Source organism: Perissodus microlepis, chromosome 8 (genome assembly GCF_051167445.1).
Source record: "Perissodus microlepis isolate ML-2025 ecotype Zambia chromosome 8, ASM5116744v1, whole genome shotgun sequence".
Lineage (NCBI taxonomy): Eukaryota > Metazoa > Chordata > Actinopteri > Cichliformes > Cichlidae > Perissodus > Perissodus microlepis.
The window spans coordinates 19098280-19115307 of record NC_140468.1 but is presented as its reverse complement, the minus strand read 5'-3'; the positions used below and the strand labels follow the sequence as shown (position 1 = coordinate 19115307).

At 42.7% G+C, this 17028-nt stretch overlaps 1 protein-coding gene across 5 annotated transcripts in view; it reads right to left on the bottom strand.

Moving 5' to 3' along the window:
* raraa (retinoic acid receptor, alpha a) overlaps positions 1–17028 on the bottom strand; it is a 139475-nt gene that overhangs the window by 64981 nt on the left and 57466 nt on the right. For all 5 annotated transcript variants that reach the window (XM_084938018.1, XM_084938019.1, XM_084938021.1 and 2 more), the window contains one exon: positions 13154–13995. In XM_084938018.1, the coding sequence (XP_084794144.1) occupies positions 13154–13307 (154 nt within the window). In that variant the 5' untranslated portion in view covers positions 13308–13995. The remainder of the gene's footprint in view (positions 1–13153; positions 13996–17028) is intronic.

Below are 17028 nucleotides of genomic sequence, written 5' to 3'. Positions count from 1 at the left end.
CATCGTTATTTTATACAAACACCCCCACTTCCTTAATTCATTCCATCCAACTTTTCACCTATATTTTCACCCCTCTTTCAACTCCATCACTCTCTCACATGCTTAAATTTCACCACTGCTCCATCTCTCCCAGACTCACTGGGCTCCTTCTCCACCTCTTATCTTTTCTTCAATGACTGATAGTCGCGAAGTGCTGTTTTCTAGTGCTCGGGGCCAAGCCTTCACTTACACCACAAGAAATATAACAGCATAAAGTCAGACATGTTGGAGTGTGTGTGTGTGTGTATTTAATCAGCTTGGCGTTAATGAAGAAAAATGGAGAAGGGGACAGACAGAGGCAGGCACAAAATGAGATATGGAGAAAAAGTGGAGGCTGGGAGACAAGAGAAAGCAAGAAAGCCTGGGCTCTTCGGGTTGAGCGTTTCTGCTCTTAAGAGGATTCCCACCTGGTAGCAATTTAGGTTGGGCCTGGTAAAGCAGGCCCTGGAAAGGAAAAAATGTCTTTTGGGTTAGTGGTTTCATTTTTCAATCAAATAAATCACGACCTTACAGAAAATAATTTTTGTCTTTTAATGGCCCCCACGGCGTTTGAAGTTTCTCAAGGGGCAGCTAGCTTTGAAGTCTGTGAGAGGAGGAGTGAAATTCCCTCTCTCCTTTCTCTGTGTGTGTGTGTGTGTGTGTGTCTGTGTGTATCCATTGCCTTCTCAAAGTCCTGTAACACAACACTTGAAGTAGTCCTGACAAAAGGCGTCCAATGAAGGAGCCAAAATGTTAGAAACACAAGCAAATTCCTACAAAAGCAAACACTTGTAAAAGATGAAGACGAGGGAAACTGCTACCCTAATTTAGACCATAAGTAACAAATCTACCTACCAGCGTCTCTAAATGTCACTGATTAGCATGTTACATAACCAGAAAAAAAAGGAAGAAAAATATGGGGGAAGAGGTCTGTGAGTAATTCAGATATCTCAATGAATATTCCTGTTCGCGGCCCATTTAGGAGAAGTCTATTAGGCTCCAGTAGAATGGTCCAAATGTGCAAATCTCGGGTGGGAAGTAAAGTAAGAAATGGACAGATGTGCACGTAAAGGTGACACAGGGGAAAACTACGTCAGCTCCTGGGCACACAGTTCAAACAGCCACGCCAAATGTGTCGACAGACAGACGACTACCTTCACGATAAAGACTTAAAAATATCGCCCTGAAAACCCCCCCCCCCCCCCCCCGAAGCTCCGGCACTACTTTCCATGTGTACTTTAAGTCCAAGCGATCTGCTTTTGACATAAAGGCTATTTTTCAAAAGGTTTTAAAGAGACTCCGGCTTTGACGGCACATCTGTCAGGGCTAATGCACTTCAGAAAGACGTTCAAATACTCGCTGTCTTTGCGGCATTCATGTACGAGTGGCCAAGCCCACGGGGACAAAAGAAAGGCAAACTCAAACACACAAAATTAAGAAAAGGTGTGGACGTTTCCCGGACTTAATCAAATGCTAAAACACACTCACTTGTCTTGCACACGCCCGTGGGAACATCAGTTAGTGTATTATTTAAAGCAACATAATTCCCCAGGTCAAACCAGCTCACTCACTGTGTACTCTCTGTGTACACGGCTTGATTAGCATGTCCTATTTTTTTTTTCTTTAAAGACAGTTGCTGTGAAAGGTTTGCAACAGTCAGGGGAAAAAAAAGGAGAAAAGGAATCTGATGCTTGAGAAAGAAGACGCTGGGAAAGACGGACAAACAAAAGCAAACCGGGGAGGGAAAACAAATCCCGCAAAAGTTTACAACGATGAAAGGGAGCGACATGAAAGCCTGTTCCAAGGGTGGGGTGGGGGGGGGGAGAAAAGGAGATAAAGCGAGAGGTGGTGCTGAGAGAGAGAGTGAGTTTGGCCTGACATGAAGTGCTTACAGGAAATATTTCTGTTTGATGAGTAAATATTGAATCAGCAAAAACCCATCTGTGGCACAACCTGATCTCTCAGTCACTCCGTTTCAGGCTTTCTCCGTGTTTACAGTAAACAGAGTCATACCTACATTCCAATCACAAGTTCATAAACAGCTGACGTACTTAAAACTGCATCTACACCGCTGTACAGGCGTCTGAGAAACTGAAACACAACGGCTCAGTTTATAGGGGTTTGGAGAATGAGGAAGCTAAACGTTTGTCTACATGGGGATACTTTCTCATTGCAGATCGTGCACCACCTGTATATTGCTGGAGGTATGTGAAAGAGTCGGTGGTCATCTGTGGAAAGCGTGAATCTGCTCCTGATTCTTGGTGAAGTCTGGGCCTGCTGTGATTTAAGATGCCTGCAGGGACCCTTCACTACCTTCATTCGCTCTATCCCTCTAACCATCTTTCTCTTTAGCCCTCGAGCTTTCTTTCAAAGAATCTATTAGAGGCATCTTCAGGTCAAAGAGCAAGGTCTTGGGCTCCAGGTATATAGTGTCACTAAATCTTTCTCTTTGAGTAATCACCAATGCCCCCTCTCTTTGAGAAGTGCTGCTTTAGATATTCATAGTTGATACTGAATGGATAAATCATATGTGAAGGATCATAGTGTTTTTGTCTTGAATTTATTTCTCTTTGTTGTGATCCTGCAGACGATGACCAACACAGGCCAAAAGAAGAATGCATAAAGTGGAATATCCATAACTTTGTACTTTATAGATGTTTTTTTTATAAGACATATGCTACAACCACAAGCTGATATATCATATTAGCCAATTATACATATATAGAAAACACATCGATAGAATTAAAAATTATTATTTGTATAGGACTTTTGAAAACAGAGTTACAACTTCAGAATATGAATATAGCCACAAATTATGTCGTTATTTATGTGTCCGTATGTTTGAAAATGTATACTTGTACATGTTTGAACACGCAAGATGATTCTTTACAAGCAAATGGTTGTAAACTACGGCCCAAAACACAGGGGAGAAGATTAAGAGTTAAGCTAACCTATAATAGCTTAATGCGTTTTCAGCAGTCGTTAAAACAAATCAGAGATCTCACAGGCCGAGGAAGGCCATACCAAAGTTTGGGTGCTATAGAGGGCTTGTCCGTGTGGAGATTTATATGTTAATAATTGGATTTTAAAGTAGATTCCGAAGGGAGAAGTGAGTTACATGGTGGATGAAAATTAAGCATTTACTAAAGTTTCTATGCATCTTTGCTTCTATCTTTACACCACATCATATGCTTTATGGTGGGTGGAAAGCATTTTACTTGTGAACACATGACCAACCGCTGTGTGATGAGACAAAAACACTTCTACAAACATAAAACAGGCTGATCACTGTTGAACTACAGCCTGCTTGGCATCTCCTAATGCTCAGATGAGTATTTCAGATGACAAACCATAATCTTCCCTGATTGCATTGCTGTGGGACATAGTTTCTCTGTTTCAGATTTTTCTTCAGCACACAGTATACACAAACAAACAGCTGATTAAAAGACTTGGCTGCTTTTGTGTAATTTTGTGGTGTTGGTGCTTGGTCAAAATGTGTATTGTGTAAGCTTAAACAACTAAAAGAGACAAGATCCATAAAACCGCGTACCACCAAACATCCCTGTTTGCAAGAATTATTAGAAGATTAAAAGAAAAAGAAGTGCTACAATCCATCCAAACTGATACCTGATATTTTTATCTTGGCAGTAACTGATCATTGTGACTGCTGTGGAAGTCCATAAAATCAAACTACACTGAAAACCCTGCACAGTCTAATCCACTCAGTGCTCTGCATGTCAGGTTGACTGGTGTCCCTGTGTTGCATGTTTTATTGTTGCCGGTTCATGTTTTGTGGCATTGCTCAGAATAATTAGGTTATGGCAGTGAGAGTTATTGTGCAAAACAGGCTTCTGTTACAATCCTGGCAGACAATTTTGTGGCTGGTATGACTGTGAGACTGAGCGAACATCTGTTTGTTGCATGAGATCAAATTAAGGGACTAATCAAGGCATAATGCACACCAGTTGTTTAGAAGGCCATTTCAAAGCGGTGTCACTAATCACATCCTCTCCGTCCGCTTAGCGCACTCGCATAATGTCTCTGTGAAATGAAGGAAGACTGGACCACGATGATAAAAGGAGTGTGAGGCCTGAAAGGGCTGTCAAACGCCAGGGCAAGTTTCAGGTGCCTCGTAGCACTAATCACAGGCTACCTGCTGAACAGCTGTTTTCTACGGATGAAAAGAAAACGACGCAGGGAATGAAAAGAGAGATCAGAGAGATGAAAAATGAAGGCAAAAGAGCGAGAGGTAAAAGGAAAATGAGAACGAAAAATGGAGCATTGAGACCACAGCACAAAAATGTATGGCCCATCACACCATAATTTGCAGGTTTATAAGTAATTTGCACTGGCTTATATAACGAGTTACAATATAAACCCATTAGTTGGGTTAGACGACGCTTAAATATCTGTGTGACTGAACATCTTCTGTTTGATTTAGATATAAATTGCTTGATCAGTAAAAAAAAAAAAAAGATTGATCAGTGTTAAACTAACTTAAAGAATTTGATTTAATATGACATTCAAAAGAAGAAGCACTCCTCAGCTCTTTGCTGTGAGTTCAACGATGGGGCGATCGTGGCTCAAGAGTTGGGAGTTCGCCTTGTAATCGGAAGGTTGCCGGTTCGAGCCCCGGCTTGGACAGTCTCGGTCGTTGTGTCCTTGGGCAAGACACTTCACCCGTTGCCTACTGGTGGTGGTCAGAGGGCCCGGTGGCGCCAGTGTCCGGCAGCCTCACCTCTGTCAGTGTGCCCCAGGGTCGCTGTGGTTACAATGTAGCTTGCCATCACCAGTGTGTGAATGGGTGGATGACTGGATATGTAAAGCGCTTTGGGGTCCTTAGGGACTAGTAAAGCGCTATATAAATAGAGGCCATTTACCAAACAAGGGGAACAAAAAGGGCCAAATATAAGACAGCCTTTAATTTTACTGGATAACCTGCAGACCCCGAAGGATTTATGAATTCACACCCAACATCTGTGCCTCATGCAGCTGGAATTTATTTCTGTAAGAGAGATTTGTTTAATATTGCATGTGCTGATCGCTGATTTTAATCCCGTCTGGAGCACATATGCTTGTGTTTCTTTCCCCTCTATACACCAGCAATAATTACAGTCCTGAATATCTGCTTCTTTTCCTAACACAGGGCTTAAAGACACGGGGTGTGGTATGTGGTAAACACTGTAAAAGGTACTGTGCAATTTAATTTTAATAACATATAACCTGTGATTTATTGTTACTATTAGAAATGGCACCAGGTCATAATGTTCTCTGTTTAAAAAAAAAAGAGCTGCAGTCACAGCTTGACAACTTTTACCTTGCGTTCCTATTCCAGTATCTGACTCCAGAAAAGGGGTTGCGATCTATAAGTCAAAGTCATTTTTTAAAAAGGACATAACTGGAAAAACAAGCTGCTGGCACCCCAGGAGGACACGGAAGGTCGAGAGATCATTAAGCATGCGTTTCCACAAACCTCTGGAATGCTAATGAGTATCTAAAGACAGCACAATTCATTCTGCATTAGCCAACCCGTGGTACACTTAGGACTGTAATGTGCTAATGTTGTCACAAGTACATTATCTTTCCACTCTGAGGAGGTTATGTGTTAATGCTAGCAGACAGCCATGAGGTTAAGTGTGGCCAGAGGCCCCTTAGAGAAGTGCCAAGAGAGAGCTGGTGGCCCCATGAGCTCTGGGCGAACAGAGCTCTCTTAGCCCCTCTCCACAACACAGTTAGCCATTGTGCCAGGCTGAAAAAGCGCATTAGCCGCTGAGAAAAGGGCTTTTCCCTCTGAAACCCTCTTGGACAACAAGAAAAAGCCCTGCTTGATAATTCAATCACTTTCTGAGCGGTGCGGGGCAGACCTGCACAACCTCTCGCCACCTTTCCTTGCCACTCTCCTTTTCTTCCCTCTCTCATCTCCTCTATTAGGTAACTGTCCTATATTTTACAGATGCCATCATTCCTACCGCTTATGAAAGGACAATAGAGGAATGATGCCTGTGAGAGAGAGTCGTTGACATTTGAATGTATGCAGCAGTGTGAATTATGGCTGTGCGCTATGCGTTTTGCAAAAAGGGCATAAGAAGATAGAGATATATGTGTGCGCATGTGTGGAAAGGGTGGGGAGGAGAGATAAAAGGAAAGAGAAGGGGGTCATTGAAAGAGTAGGTTGAGAGAAATGATAGAAGAATAGAGAGAAAAAGGAGGGAGGGGAAAAAAGAGGGACTTCTTATCTCTTTACCCTTGTCTTGACTTCCTTCAGGGGCCTTTGAAGAGAGCAGAAATAAAGATCCTTGCACTAAAGCATCACAGAGAGATTTAGATTATGCCAGTGTTTACCCAACTGAGTGCTGCATGGCTGCTGGCGACAGCCTTCTGGTTTTGAAGTTGTTATGGCCCTACTACAGCTACTCAAAATATAACACTCGTGCTGCAGAGGAAGGGGGTTCTCCCTGCTTGTGTCACTGTATGCGTATGTGGATCTGCATGCATGAGTGCGTGAATGCGGCAACTGGAGCGAATGTTTATGAGAGATAGCATGTGTCCTTGTATCCTAACACTGCATGCAATCCATGTGTATGTTTGTGTGTGTGCAGCACTGGGAAAATGGAGCCATCCATCGGATTACTGGTAGACAGCTCTTTGAAAAGAAGGGCCTGTATTTGCATAAGCAACCGTGGAAGAGAAAAACCTGTAGAAAGAAAGACAGAATAAGAGAGCAAGCAAAAGAAAAAGGAAGGAGAGGGGACAAGAAAATAAAAAGAAGGGGGGGAGCTTGGGGAGTGGACCGCACTTGCCAAGCCACTCGGGGATAAATCCTGTGGTTAGGATCAAGTATTGTGGGCAGGGATTTGGCCCCAGGTCCCCTCAAAGCAAATGGAAAATAACAGCCTGCGAGTAAATAGGTGGCATGGTAATGATAGCTCTGTCAAGTCCTAAGGTGGAGAAAAGGAGGGTGGGAAGAAAGGGGGATAGGAGTAAAAATGTGGTGAATGAAGAGGAGGGTGGAGTGCAGGTATGAAGAAAGAAAAGGGAGTGCAGAAAGGTGTAATGGAAGGAGGGGAGAGAAATGTTGAAGAGGGGTTTGAAAGATGACGAGCAGGAGCCAGGGAAAAAAAAAAGAACAGGGGGGGGGGGGGAGGACGAACATATGGAAAGGCAAGCGCACTAACGGCAAGGGTGATGGGTTTCCTAGTGGGCACCCGTTGGCTAAACTTGCAGGTGTTCTGGTGCACGATGGTTGCACAAGACAAGGTTGCTGCCAAAACCAGAGTATGTGTGCCTGTGGCTCTTACTCCCAGCACACGTGCAAGCTAGCAACACTCTGATTTCCTGCTTTTCATATTTTTCCTTTTTAGACAAAAATAAAACAAAACAAACTCCACTTGCTCCTTTTTGCCCTTTATTTCCCTCCTAAAATGGGCACTCTTTTGTTGCACTCCTGTCCTTGCAATCCTAATGAACAAAGCCCAGAAGCTCATTTTGATACACAATAAGGAGGCCACTCTCATTCGGTGAATTCCCTAACACACGATCATATACAGAAACATCAGTAGTAGATTATGGCAGCTGCCAATAAAAGCCATTGATATTTTTGATCTTGTGCATGCCCTTGATAGTAGGATAGGCCTATAACGCCTCATTGAACCTATATTTAGATGCCATTTATCACTAATTTATCATACGTTACAAGGTAGCACAAAGTTTGTTATACATTAAATGTGTTGTTACTCAACAAAAGCAAAGTGAAAATGGCTTTTTTTCTTTTTTTAAAAAATGTAATATTAATAACCCATAAAGCCCGCTGAATTAGTCTAACTACTCCCAAAGTACCTTCAGAGACTATTGCTTCTTTGAAAACTTAAGAATAGGATAGTCCTTGTGCTCATTTTTCAACCTCCAAGTGTTGAGCAGTTAATTAACAAGGTCATTAAGCTGGGGTGAACAAGTGCTTTGCTGACATGCTGGATGTGTTTTACACACCATGTTTAATAAGCCCGCGTCTCCACCGTCAGAGTATTGGCACCCCTCAAATGACTTTCCAATAATGACAAGCAGCTCTCCAGAGGTACTGCTTCTATGTAAGAGTCTTTGTGTGTGTGTGTCTATCCGAAGGAGCTAAATAGCTGGCACCTGGTAACCTGATAGAAAAGGTGATTCTCACTGTCATTACACTTATCCCTTCCACACAAGCTATGTGTGTGTGAAAGTGTGTGCTTGTGTTTGCCACCCATGGAGTGCACTGACACGGCCCTCTGATTCCTGCAGACCACCATCGCAGAGAGGAACCACCTGTCTGTCCCAGAAACCAACACACACAGCCCAGTATTACCATATCCATATTTGCTCGTGGTTTGTACATTCCGCAACGGGCCGCTTAATGGGATGGGTAAAACACACACACACACACACACACACACACACACACACACACACACACACACACACACACACACACACACACACACACACACACACACACACACAACCTTCAGTATTTCTCCTACTGGCCCCAAAGTACATTCATAAATGCCATTTCACCCTCTAATAAGTCAAACGAGATGGTGCTGGTGCGGGTTAGCCATCCTAGGAAACGCTCCTGTACCAAGCAATTACTGTGGCTGCTGAAACAAGAGAGCTCTGTGGGGAAAAGCCAATTAGTCCATCGCAGCAGCAGGTAGGAAGCTGGCTCCATTCATTATGATCACTCATAACACTGCGCTAATGTAATAGTACAGTGTTAGTGAGCTTGGTGACAGACAGCAGAAGGCTTAAATGATAATGACGGGATCGATAGTTGCAGGTGTTAATGCCGGATACTTCCATATTCATACAGGCCTGCAGTGAGAGGAATTTAATCAAAAACACTAATGAGAGGTGTGCTGTATGTGCCTATGTTTGAGCGTGCATGTAATGAGCACATACTGTTCAATACAGCAACGTGCAAGTTCCTGGTTGCGCGACTGGGATCAATCCATAGTCATAATATTCCATTAACTAATAAAGCTGCAGGCTATAAATGTATTATCAATATCTGAAACTGATCTGCTCCAGTGCGTAACCTAACCTGATGATTTTCAGATAATGTGATGTGAAGACGTAACCCAGGAGGCAGGATCTGAAGACAGAGGGAGAGAGAGATGAGCTGTATGCTGAGATTAACCCTCCTGCTGTGCTTGGTCCAAATATTTGGCCTGTTGTGGTTTGCTAAAAAAAAAAAACCCACAACAGACCAGAGCTAACTGGCAGAGTTAGCCTCCCCTTTCTCAGTGATGTCCGACTCTGAGGAAGGGGAGGTGGAGGAGTGTGAAGAGAGGGAGGAAAGCAGAAAGAAAAGACAGATTTTTTTTTTTTTTTTTTAAGCGAAAGTACTCGAAAAGGTTTTGATTGTAAATGATTTCCGCTTTAAACCACATGCCAAGTCCTGGATTCATGATTGTTTATTCACCATTATTCATTTCAAGAATTTCTAATGACGGTCTTTTACATCAGCGATTAGAGTGCAATTGAACAAAAAGAAAAATGCAGGTGTTTCTGGACCAAAAACACATTAAGGATGCAAACAGGTGGTAGCAATCAGCTTCTCGTCACACTGTGTTCTTCTACAAATATTGACTCATAAATACTTTGGGAAACAAAACATTGCAGAGTGATATTAATCAGCTGCTTATCCAGTGAGCTTCTCAGAAAGACTCTAACTGCAGGATCTTTCGACTTCAGCTGACGACGACAATCCTTGCTCTTCTGCAAGGATTACCATCTACTTCACTTGCTGCAGTTTGTAGATAGAGTGGCAGAACATTTCCAAAAAGGTCTTCAGAGCAGAGCTAGAACTGCCGCCAGCCTGCTGTTCGTAAATGTTGCAATTGGTCTAGACCACCAGTAGGGCTCCTCTTTGGAGAGTTAACTGAATGACATGTCTTGGTTAGGAAACACAAGATGAGAAAGGAGGCCGGGGCTAGCCGGTTCAGTCAGTCCATTTCAATACCAAGCGCAGAAAGTAAGCATGCTTTCTTTCAGCATTAAATATTACCACAATTAGCAGTAAACTGCATGTCGCAAACGTTAATAATTCAGTTTGTGTGTTTGATTTAAATCAAGGGCCAATCTGACCCTATGTGTGGAAAACAATGCACGAGGATTCAAATAATAATGTTATAAAATATGCAAATTATTTGCCACAAAGGTGATAAGAACAGCAGCTAAGCATTTGCACTAATAAAAAAATCCCTGCACCCCAAAGTCATGTCTGTGGACGATCTAGAAACAAGCTAATCATCAGATATGATTTTCATTCTGTTTACAGCTGTCGTTCATTTCCAGCTGCGAACATAATGAAGCTATAAAACATAACTGAGCTCTGTGTTAACAACTACAAAGCTTGACCTTGAAAATTTTAACAAGGTCAACGCTATTCATCTGGCCAGCTGTAAGCAACTTTCCAGTTAAAAGGGGGAAAAAACACATTATTTGCTCAAACATGTATGAGTGCAAACATGCATGCGTGTAATTATTAGCATTTAGGTGAAGAGTTTCTAAATCCCTCCTCTCCTCCTGCATTCAAGCTCCAAATACTCTCTCCGTCTTCCTCAGCAACCCCTCTTCTTTCCTCAGTGCTTAGTACTGAATGGGAGCTTAGCTGGTGTGTGTGTGTTTGTTGATGTTTATGTGTGCTATGCGAGTGTGTGCGTGGGTGAGGAAGGAAGGAAAGGAAAAAAGAAAGAAAAAGAGCAAGGGGGAGAGCAATGATCTGCCAGAGAGCTAGATGAGGAGGAGGGAAGAGGAAAAGGGGGTGAAGGTGGTGTGCGAGTGTATGGAAGGAGGTGCGCGTTTCTGCTGCTCCGTGCGTGAGCATGTGTGAATTATGCCTGCAGTTATCTACATGCGAGGCAGAGCACGAGTGAGAGAAAGTGAGCCAGCATGAAGGGCAAAGATTGTGTTTATGTTGTCCGTGTGTGCATGTGCGAATGTGTACTCATGCACGTCAGGAAACTGTGGTGTCCCTGGCTCTCCAGTGTTTACTGACAGGAAATGTTTGTCCAGGCAAAACGGAAGAAATCTTGCCGCCCCACATGGCAAACACTGGGACAAGGGATACACACGCAGACGTGCATAGACGCACATGCAGGAATGTACACACGCACGCACGCTTGCAAAGAGCGTTTAAAAAAAAAAGAAAAAAAGAGGAATCTGACGAGCGCTCCAGTTTATGTGGTGAGGTGTGGTATCTGGTATTGGGGAAGTGGGAGTGACTGGGCTGGGCACGGACTGTTCTTTACTTCCCTCCACCCTGACTGCCAACACAAGCTCCAGCAGATAGAAAGTCAATACGCTGACCCCCTCTGAACCTGTGCGAGTGAGCACAGGGTTTGACAGCTTTGTCCACACTAATGCACACAAACTGACCAACTTCATTGCTTCAGTTATTATTTCTGTTGCTCCCTCTACGTTAGCACATTAAGAGATTGTCCAAGCGCATTACTGTTCTGTACACAGTGGTGGTGGTCCATTTACCATACATATCTATTACCTTTGTAATTCCACCAACCTATAATCATCTATAATTCACAATATTATGATATGTAGTTACAAGTTACTTTGCAGATCAAGTATACAAACTGTACAGAGTGCATAAATCTGACTTTCTTAAGATAAATGATAAATCTGTCAAACCACTGCAGTCATTTCAACCTTTACTGGAGATTAACATAACTGAAGAACAACAACACTGTGAGACTCTGAAAGCTGCCAGCTCTCCCTGTACTTTGTTTTATTTCAGCATATTTGTCTTAGACTGAAGGTCGAAATACTTCAGTATGCTCTGAGAAAATTCTTTGGATGACCTTTGAAAAATGTGATGTATTCTTAAAGATTAAATGACACAATGGCTGCCCAATGACATATGATGACTGATTCTAGCATTTTTCAATCTTCATTTTCAGTCTTCTTTCACATTATATTGAAAGTTCAGTCGCTGCTAACCTTTGCGTTCCAATTTTTACCCAAAAAAAGCATCTTTGGCTTGAGGCAATCCTATCTGTCACAGGGTGAGAGATGGGATAAACCCTGGACCCATCTATCAGAGGGCATTCACACCTATTGCCAAATTAGAACTAGCTTTCAATATAATATAACAGTGGATTTGAATGCAGGACCTTCATCCTATCAGTGCCAATCACAGCACCACCATAATGTGGTGAAACTAAGGAGAAACCTCTGAATGCCAGAAAAGCCTGCATGCACATATGGACACATGCACAAATATCTTATCCTAACTAACCCACCAACACCGTTCCCCCTGACTGAGCCTGACTGAGTTCAAATACTGAATCCAAAGCTGTGGAAAAAACAGCTATAACATAACATAACTAGTTTGGAGAAAAAAAAATGATGAAGATTGTAAAATCGTCAACATTAGAAGTTCTATTTCCCACCACTGTTCACAATTAACCATATTTCCCATTCCATTTTCTGAATTAATAAACCACTAACACTTTAATTTACTTCTGAACAAGTACTTTTTCCACCAAGTCCAACTTTAATAAGCAACACTGCCAGTTCGCTCTGAAGCTTTTTATGGATTGAATAAAGAAGTTATAACAAGAATGCTGTCTGCGGCAGTATTTCCGAGATTTACTTTCGGAACACTTGCCAAATGTGTGTTCCCCAAATGAACAATGCTCCTTTCTGGCTGTCCTGCCTCATTTCCTTGTGATCTATGTTGACGTTGCAATGCGTGTGTGTGGGTTTGTAAATTAAGGACAGCGCTGGAGGCGACATGGGCATGTGGGTGTGTGTGTGTCTGTTTACCAACACACACTTACACACACACACACACACACACACACACACACACACACACACACACACACACCTTTCAAACAAGAATGATCTAAACAGGACGAGATGAAAGTGTTTTACCAGCATACGAGTATGTACGCAAATACACACAGCAGGCGGAAACTGTGAGCCACAGCGGCGCAGAGAAACCAGGACACACGCACAAAGGAAAGTAAATCTCCATACCTCCTGTCACTCAAAACCTGCACAACAGCCAGAGCATCAAACGCTTCCACATGCAAAACGCGAACCAACGCAGAGAAAACTGAAAAGTTGCTCAAACTCTACTCACTGGCTGGTGAGGGGGTGCTGTATCCACTGAGAGGCAGTCCCGGCAGGGCTGGAGGCGACAGGCTCCCCAACATGTGGGGGAAGAAGTAGGAGTAGGTGGGCACGGGGAAGCCGTTGAGGTGGGGGCCCGGCACCGGGTTGCCCTTCCCAGCCATGATGGCTCAGTCCACCTACAAGTCACGAAAAGACCTCACTGGGGTAAAGAAAAAACCCTCACTGAGAGGCAACAGCGCCACAGTCAGGAGTCAGTATGGATTCCTGTAAGGATTTAATCCCCCATAAGGATGCTGGGTAAGAAGATATTCCAACAGGCAAAGTTTGCAAAAAAAAGAAAAAAAGAAAAAAGAAAAAATCTCCTTGAGGTTCACAAGGTTGCCCTGAAAATGGCCGCAAAATCCTATTGGTTTAGCGAATGTATGTGGGTGAGTGTGTCTGTGTGTGTGTGTTAAGGGCTGAGTTACTAAGGACACAAAAGATAAAAAAAGAAAAATGGGGCAGAAGTATAAAGGAGGAATGTGGAGCGTTTTATCCTTCCTTTCTCTGGATTGTGAAACGGTCTTATTTGCAAGAGGCGTTGGGAAGTAACGCGGCCATTCCTTATCTCGAAGATGAAGGCAGAGAAAGACAGGAGGCAAGTTGAGTCAAGAAGAGGTGCACTTTGATGGCAACAGTCAGGAGCGGCAATGGCGGTGATGGGGGTGCTAGTGGTTGTGATGCTTTCACGGGGACGTCATTCCACTCTTCAACTGCAGAGCGCTTCTAGGAAAAGTGCAGATCACATGATGCCAGGAGAAAGCACTTCTCCCTGAATGGGCCCCCTGTTCGCAGTTGCAGAGCCTCTGTCTAAGAAAAAAAAAAAGAAAAGGAGAGAGAGAGAGAGAGAAAAGGAGATCATTTAGTGCTTCAGTGGCAAGGTAAAGAGATCACTTCCCTTTGTACTTAAGTGTTTGAGCAAAACAGTGCTTTTCTTTTGACACTAATTAATGGTAATGTCTCATCTGAAACGTTACAAAAACACCCCATCCGCCTTAATTATCTAATGGAGTGTTAAAATTGCGATGCGAGCAGTGGGTGTGTGATGTCTCCTCTCAGCTTTGTGCGCTCACACACTCGCTCATTAACAGTGACAGAGTACAAATACTGTGGGAGGCGAGCCAAAACATAAATGAAGAGAGCGCCGCAAAAGAAAACTTTGCTAATTACACCAGTTGCAGAAGCCAGAGGTGAGACCCAAGGCGGCATTTCTGGGAACCGCTCGAGACTCCTGCTGCAGAGTTCGCTTCCAAATTACGAGCGAGACGTGAACAAACAGACCTGTAATCACCATGAAAAGCGTGAGCAGGCAAGAGCGCGCTGACATCTACACACCCGGAGAACAATTATCATAGAATGGTACATTAGCATCACAATATACACAGGGATATGAGAAAAGCCATTTATCCCAAACAGCTCATCATAAAATGAGCAAACTTTTTTTGTTTAGTTTTTTTAAACCATAATGACCTTTTTATGAGTCAGTGGATGTGATGCAGAGCAGTAAAACAACTCGAACCACACAGATGCCTCACAGAAAGAAAAGAAGCATGTGGAATGTGTCTTTGCACGAAGCAGGAATGTAGCACTCTAGCATGAATTACACCGCGACATCATGGATGAACTCCTGTAAAGAGAGAAGGGTTAAGTCAGACATGTTCGTGTGCCTGTTTCCACTTGTGTGGTGTACAGAAAGCGCTGGGATATATGAACAACTCCATATTCCCAAATCTGTTTTTCTGCTACTGATGTTACTTGTCATGTTCCCCCACTGTCTGTATCATCATCATCATACTACATTTGATCGTAGTGCCATTTAGATGGCGATTGATTCAACTATTTACTTCAAATAAAAGTGCTGTTTCTTCTTCTGTGTATTTGTATACAACGTAGATGCTGAGTGATCAAGTTGGTTTGTGAACATGAACAGTTACACGAACGTTTTAAACACTCACCAGGGGGTTTAAGTTTTAAGAATTGGAAAGTTTTTATTTCCTGACTCGCCTTTCGCCATTTTACACCATTAACTAAGGGTGAAATAGGCTCACAACAGATGGCAACGACACACATCTTTACAGACATTTGTACGTTACTACCAAAAAACTATGATTGACATAAAAGGCCAAATTTCCATCTTCATTTCTATGTTTTCAATTAAGAGCCCCTATTGGAAACATTAATGTGAGGTTAAAGTATCTGAGCTACAGCAAAATGTTAAAAGTCGTACCTTTTCCTCTTTTGGTGACCACTAATAATTGTTTAGCTAATAAATAAATAATTGTTAATAGTTTCACTGTAAATGGTAAAAATGAAACTGACATAAATCTGACATGAGTATAGGCAACGTGGTGATGGAGTAGTTCTTTTCCTTTAACACATGATTCTTTGATTTTTACAAAGAGGATTTTATGGCCTTGGACTTCCTCTAAGCTGCCTTATTTTCATATGCTTATTGCCAAAGTGCTATGCAGTCATTCTGTCACAATGAGCTGGTGTGTATGGTGGTCAGGAGATGAGCACATGAGAGCCTGGAAGCCTTTACAGCCCATGGGAGCTAGGTATAGTTTTATTTGCTTTTAAAGCCCCTGTTGACCTAAAAAAAATAGTTAAGAGTCACATAATAACAATCTCCATCAGAATATTGCATCTGGTTCAGACTACAACACAACAATACGCATTACGAAACACTGGCTTGATACATTCTGCATTGAACCTTGCTGCAATCACGTAAAATGCAACAGCATTGCTGAAAGTGCACACTGAAGTGATGCAATGCCATATATTTTTTTAATTTAATAAACTAAGGAGGCCACAAACGTTGAACCGATACTTTGAATGAGGAACTGCAACTCACCGGGACAATGGGAGACCCATAGACTGGGAATGGGCCACTTCATTCACCATTATCATTACACTGCCTCATATGGGCGCCATAAAAAGTCATACTAAATGATTAGCAGGACCTCATGTTACTGTTCACCTGCACCGACTCTGTTGTGCATTTCCTTTTTGCTGATGTCACAGTAAATAAACATGGCTGCAGAATGACTGGCTTTGGTTACATTTCGTCAGGGATAATAACAGCGTAGGCTGAGCTAAAGGCAGCCAAAGTTTCTGCTCACTTGTGTTTTGATTCATAGTTAGGTTGGACTGTTTAGAGAATGTAAACTGCCAACAACAGAAAGCATCCTACTCTCAAAATTGGGAATAAAGTTCAGGTCAGGAAACTACAAAACAGCCAGCTCATATGTGACATATCTAACCATACAAGTCACACAATATATACAACCAGTGAATTTTGTTGTCTTTGTTACTTAACAACCCCTAATAACAATAATCTAAATCCCCGTATTTGCTAATCCCAAAAACAATTTACATGCTGCGCTGTTTGTGAGCATCGGAGCGTTTCCTGAATGAAGCCCACATGTCTGATGCTGAGAGCTAAAGAAAAGCATTTTCTGATGCATGTAAACAAAGACTGAATGTCGCAGCTGAAGCGTTTCAAAGGCATTATACAATCAGTCATTTTTCCACTCATCCGTGCATACTTGCAAGCGTCAACAGTTGGAGGCAGAACGTAGCTGACTACCTGGGTAATCCCCTCTGCCAGGACAGAACAATCACAGGGAAAAGAGATCAAACGCACACACCACTACATGAGGAACTGAGACTCACCTGAAAACCTGTCTAATCTGCTGTGAGAGGTGCACATACCACAGTCAGGTAAAGCTGCCGACATACATATCACAAATCTCGCAAACAGCTGTGAGCTCTGTGTTTGCAGTGGCTAGCATGTTAAATAACACACACTTCATCTTAAAACATCTGAATACGAGCAAATAT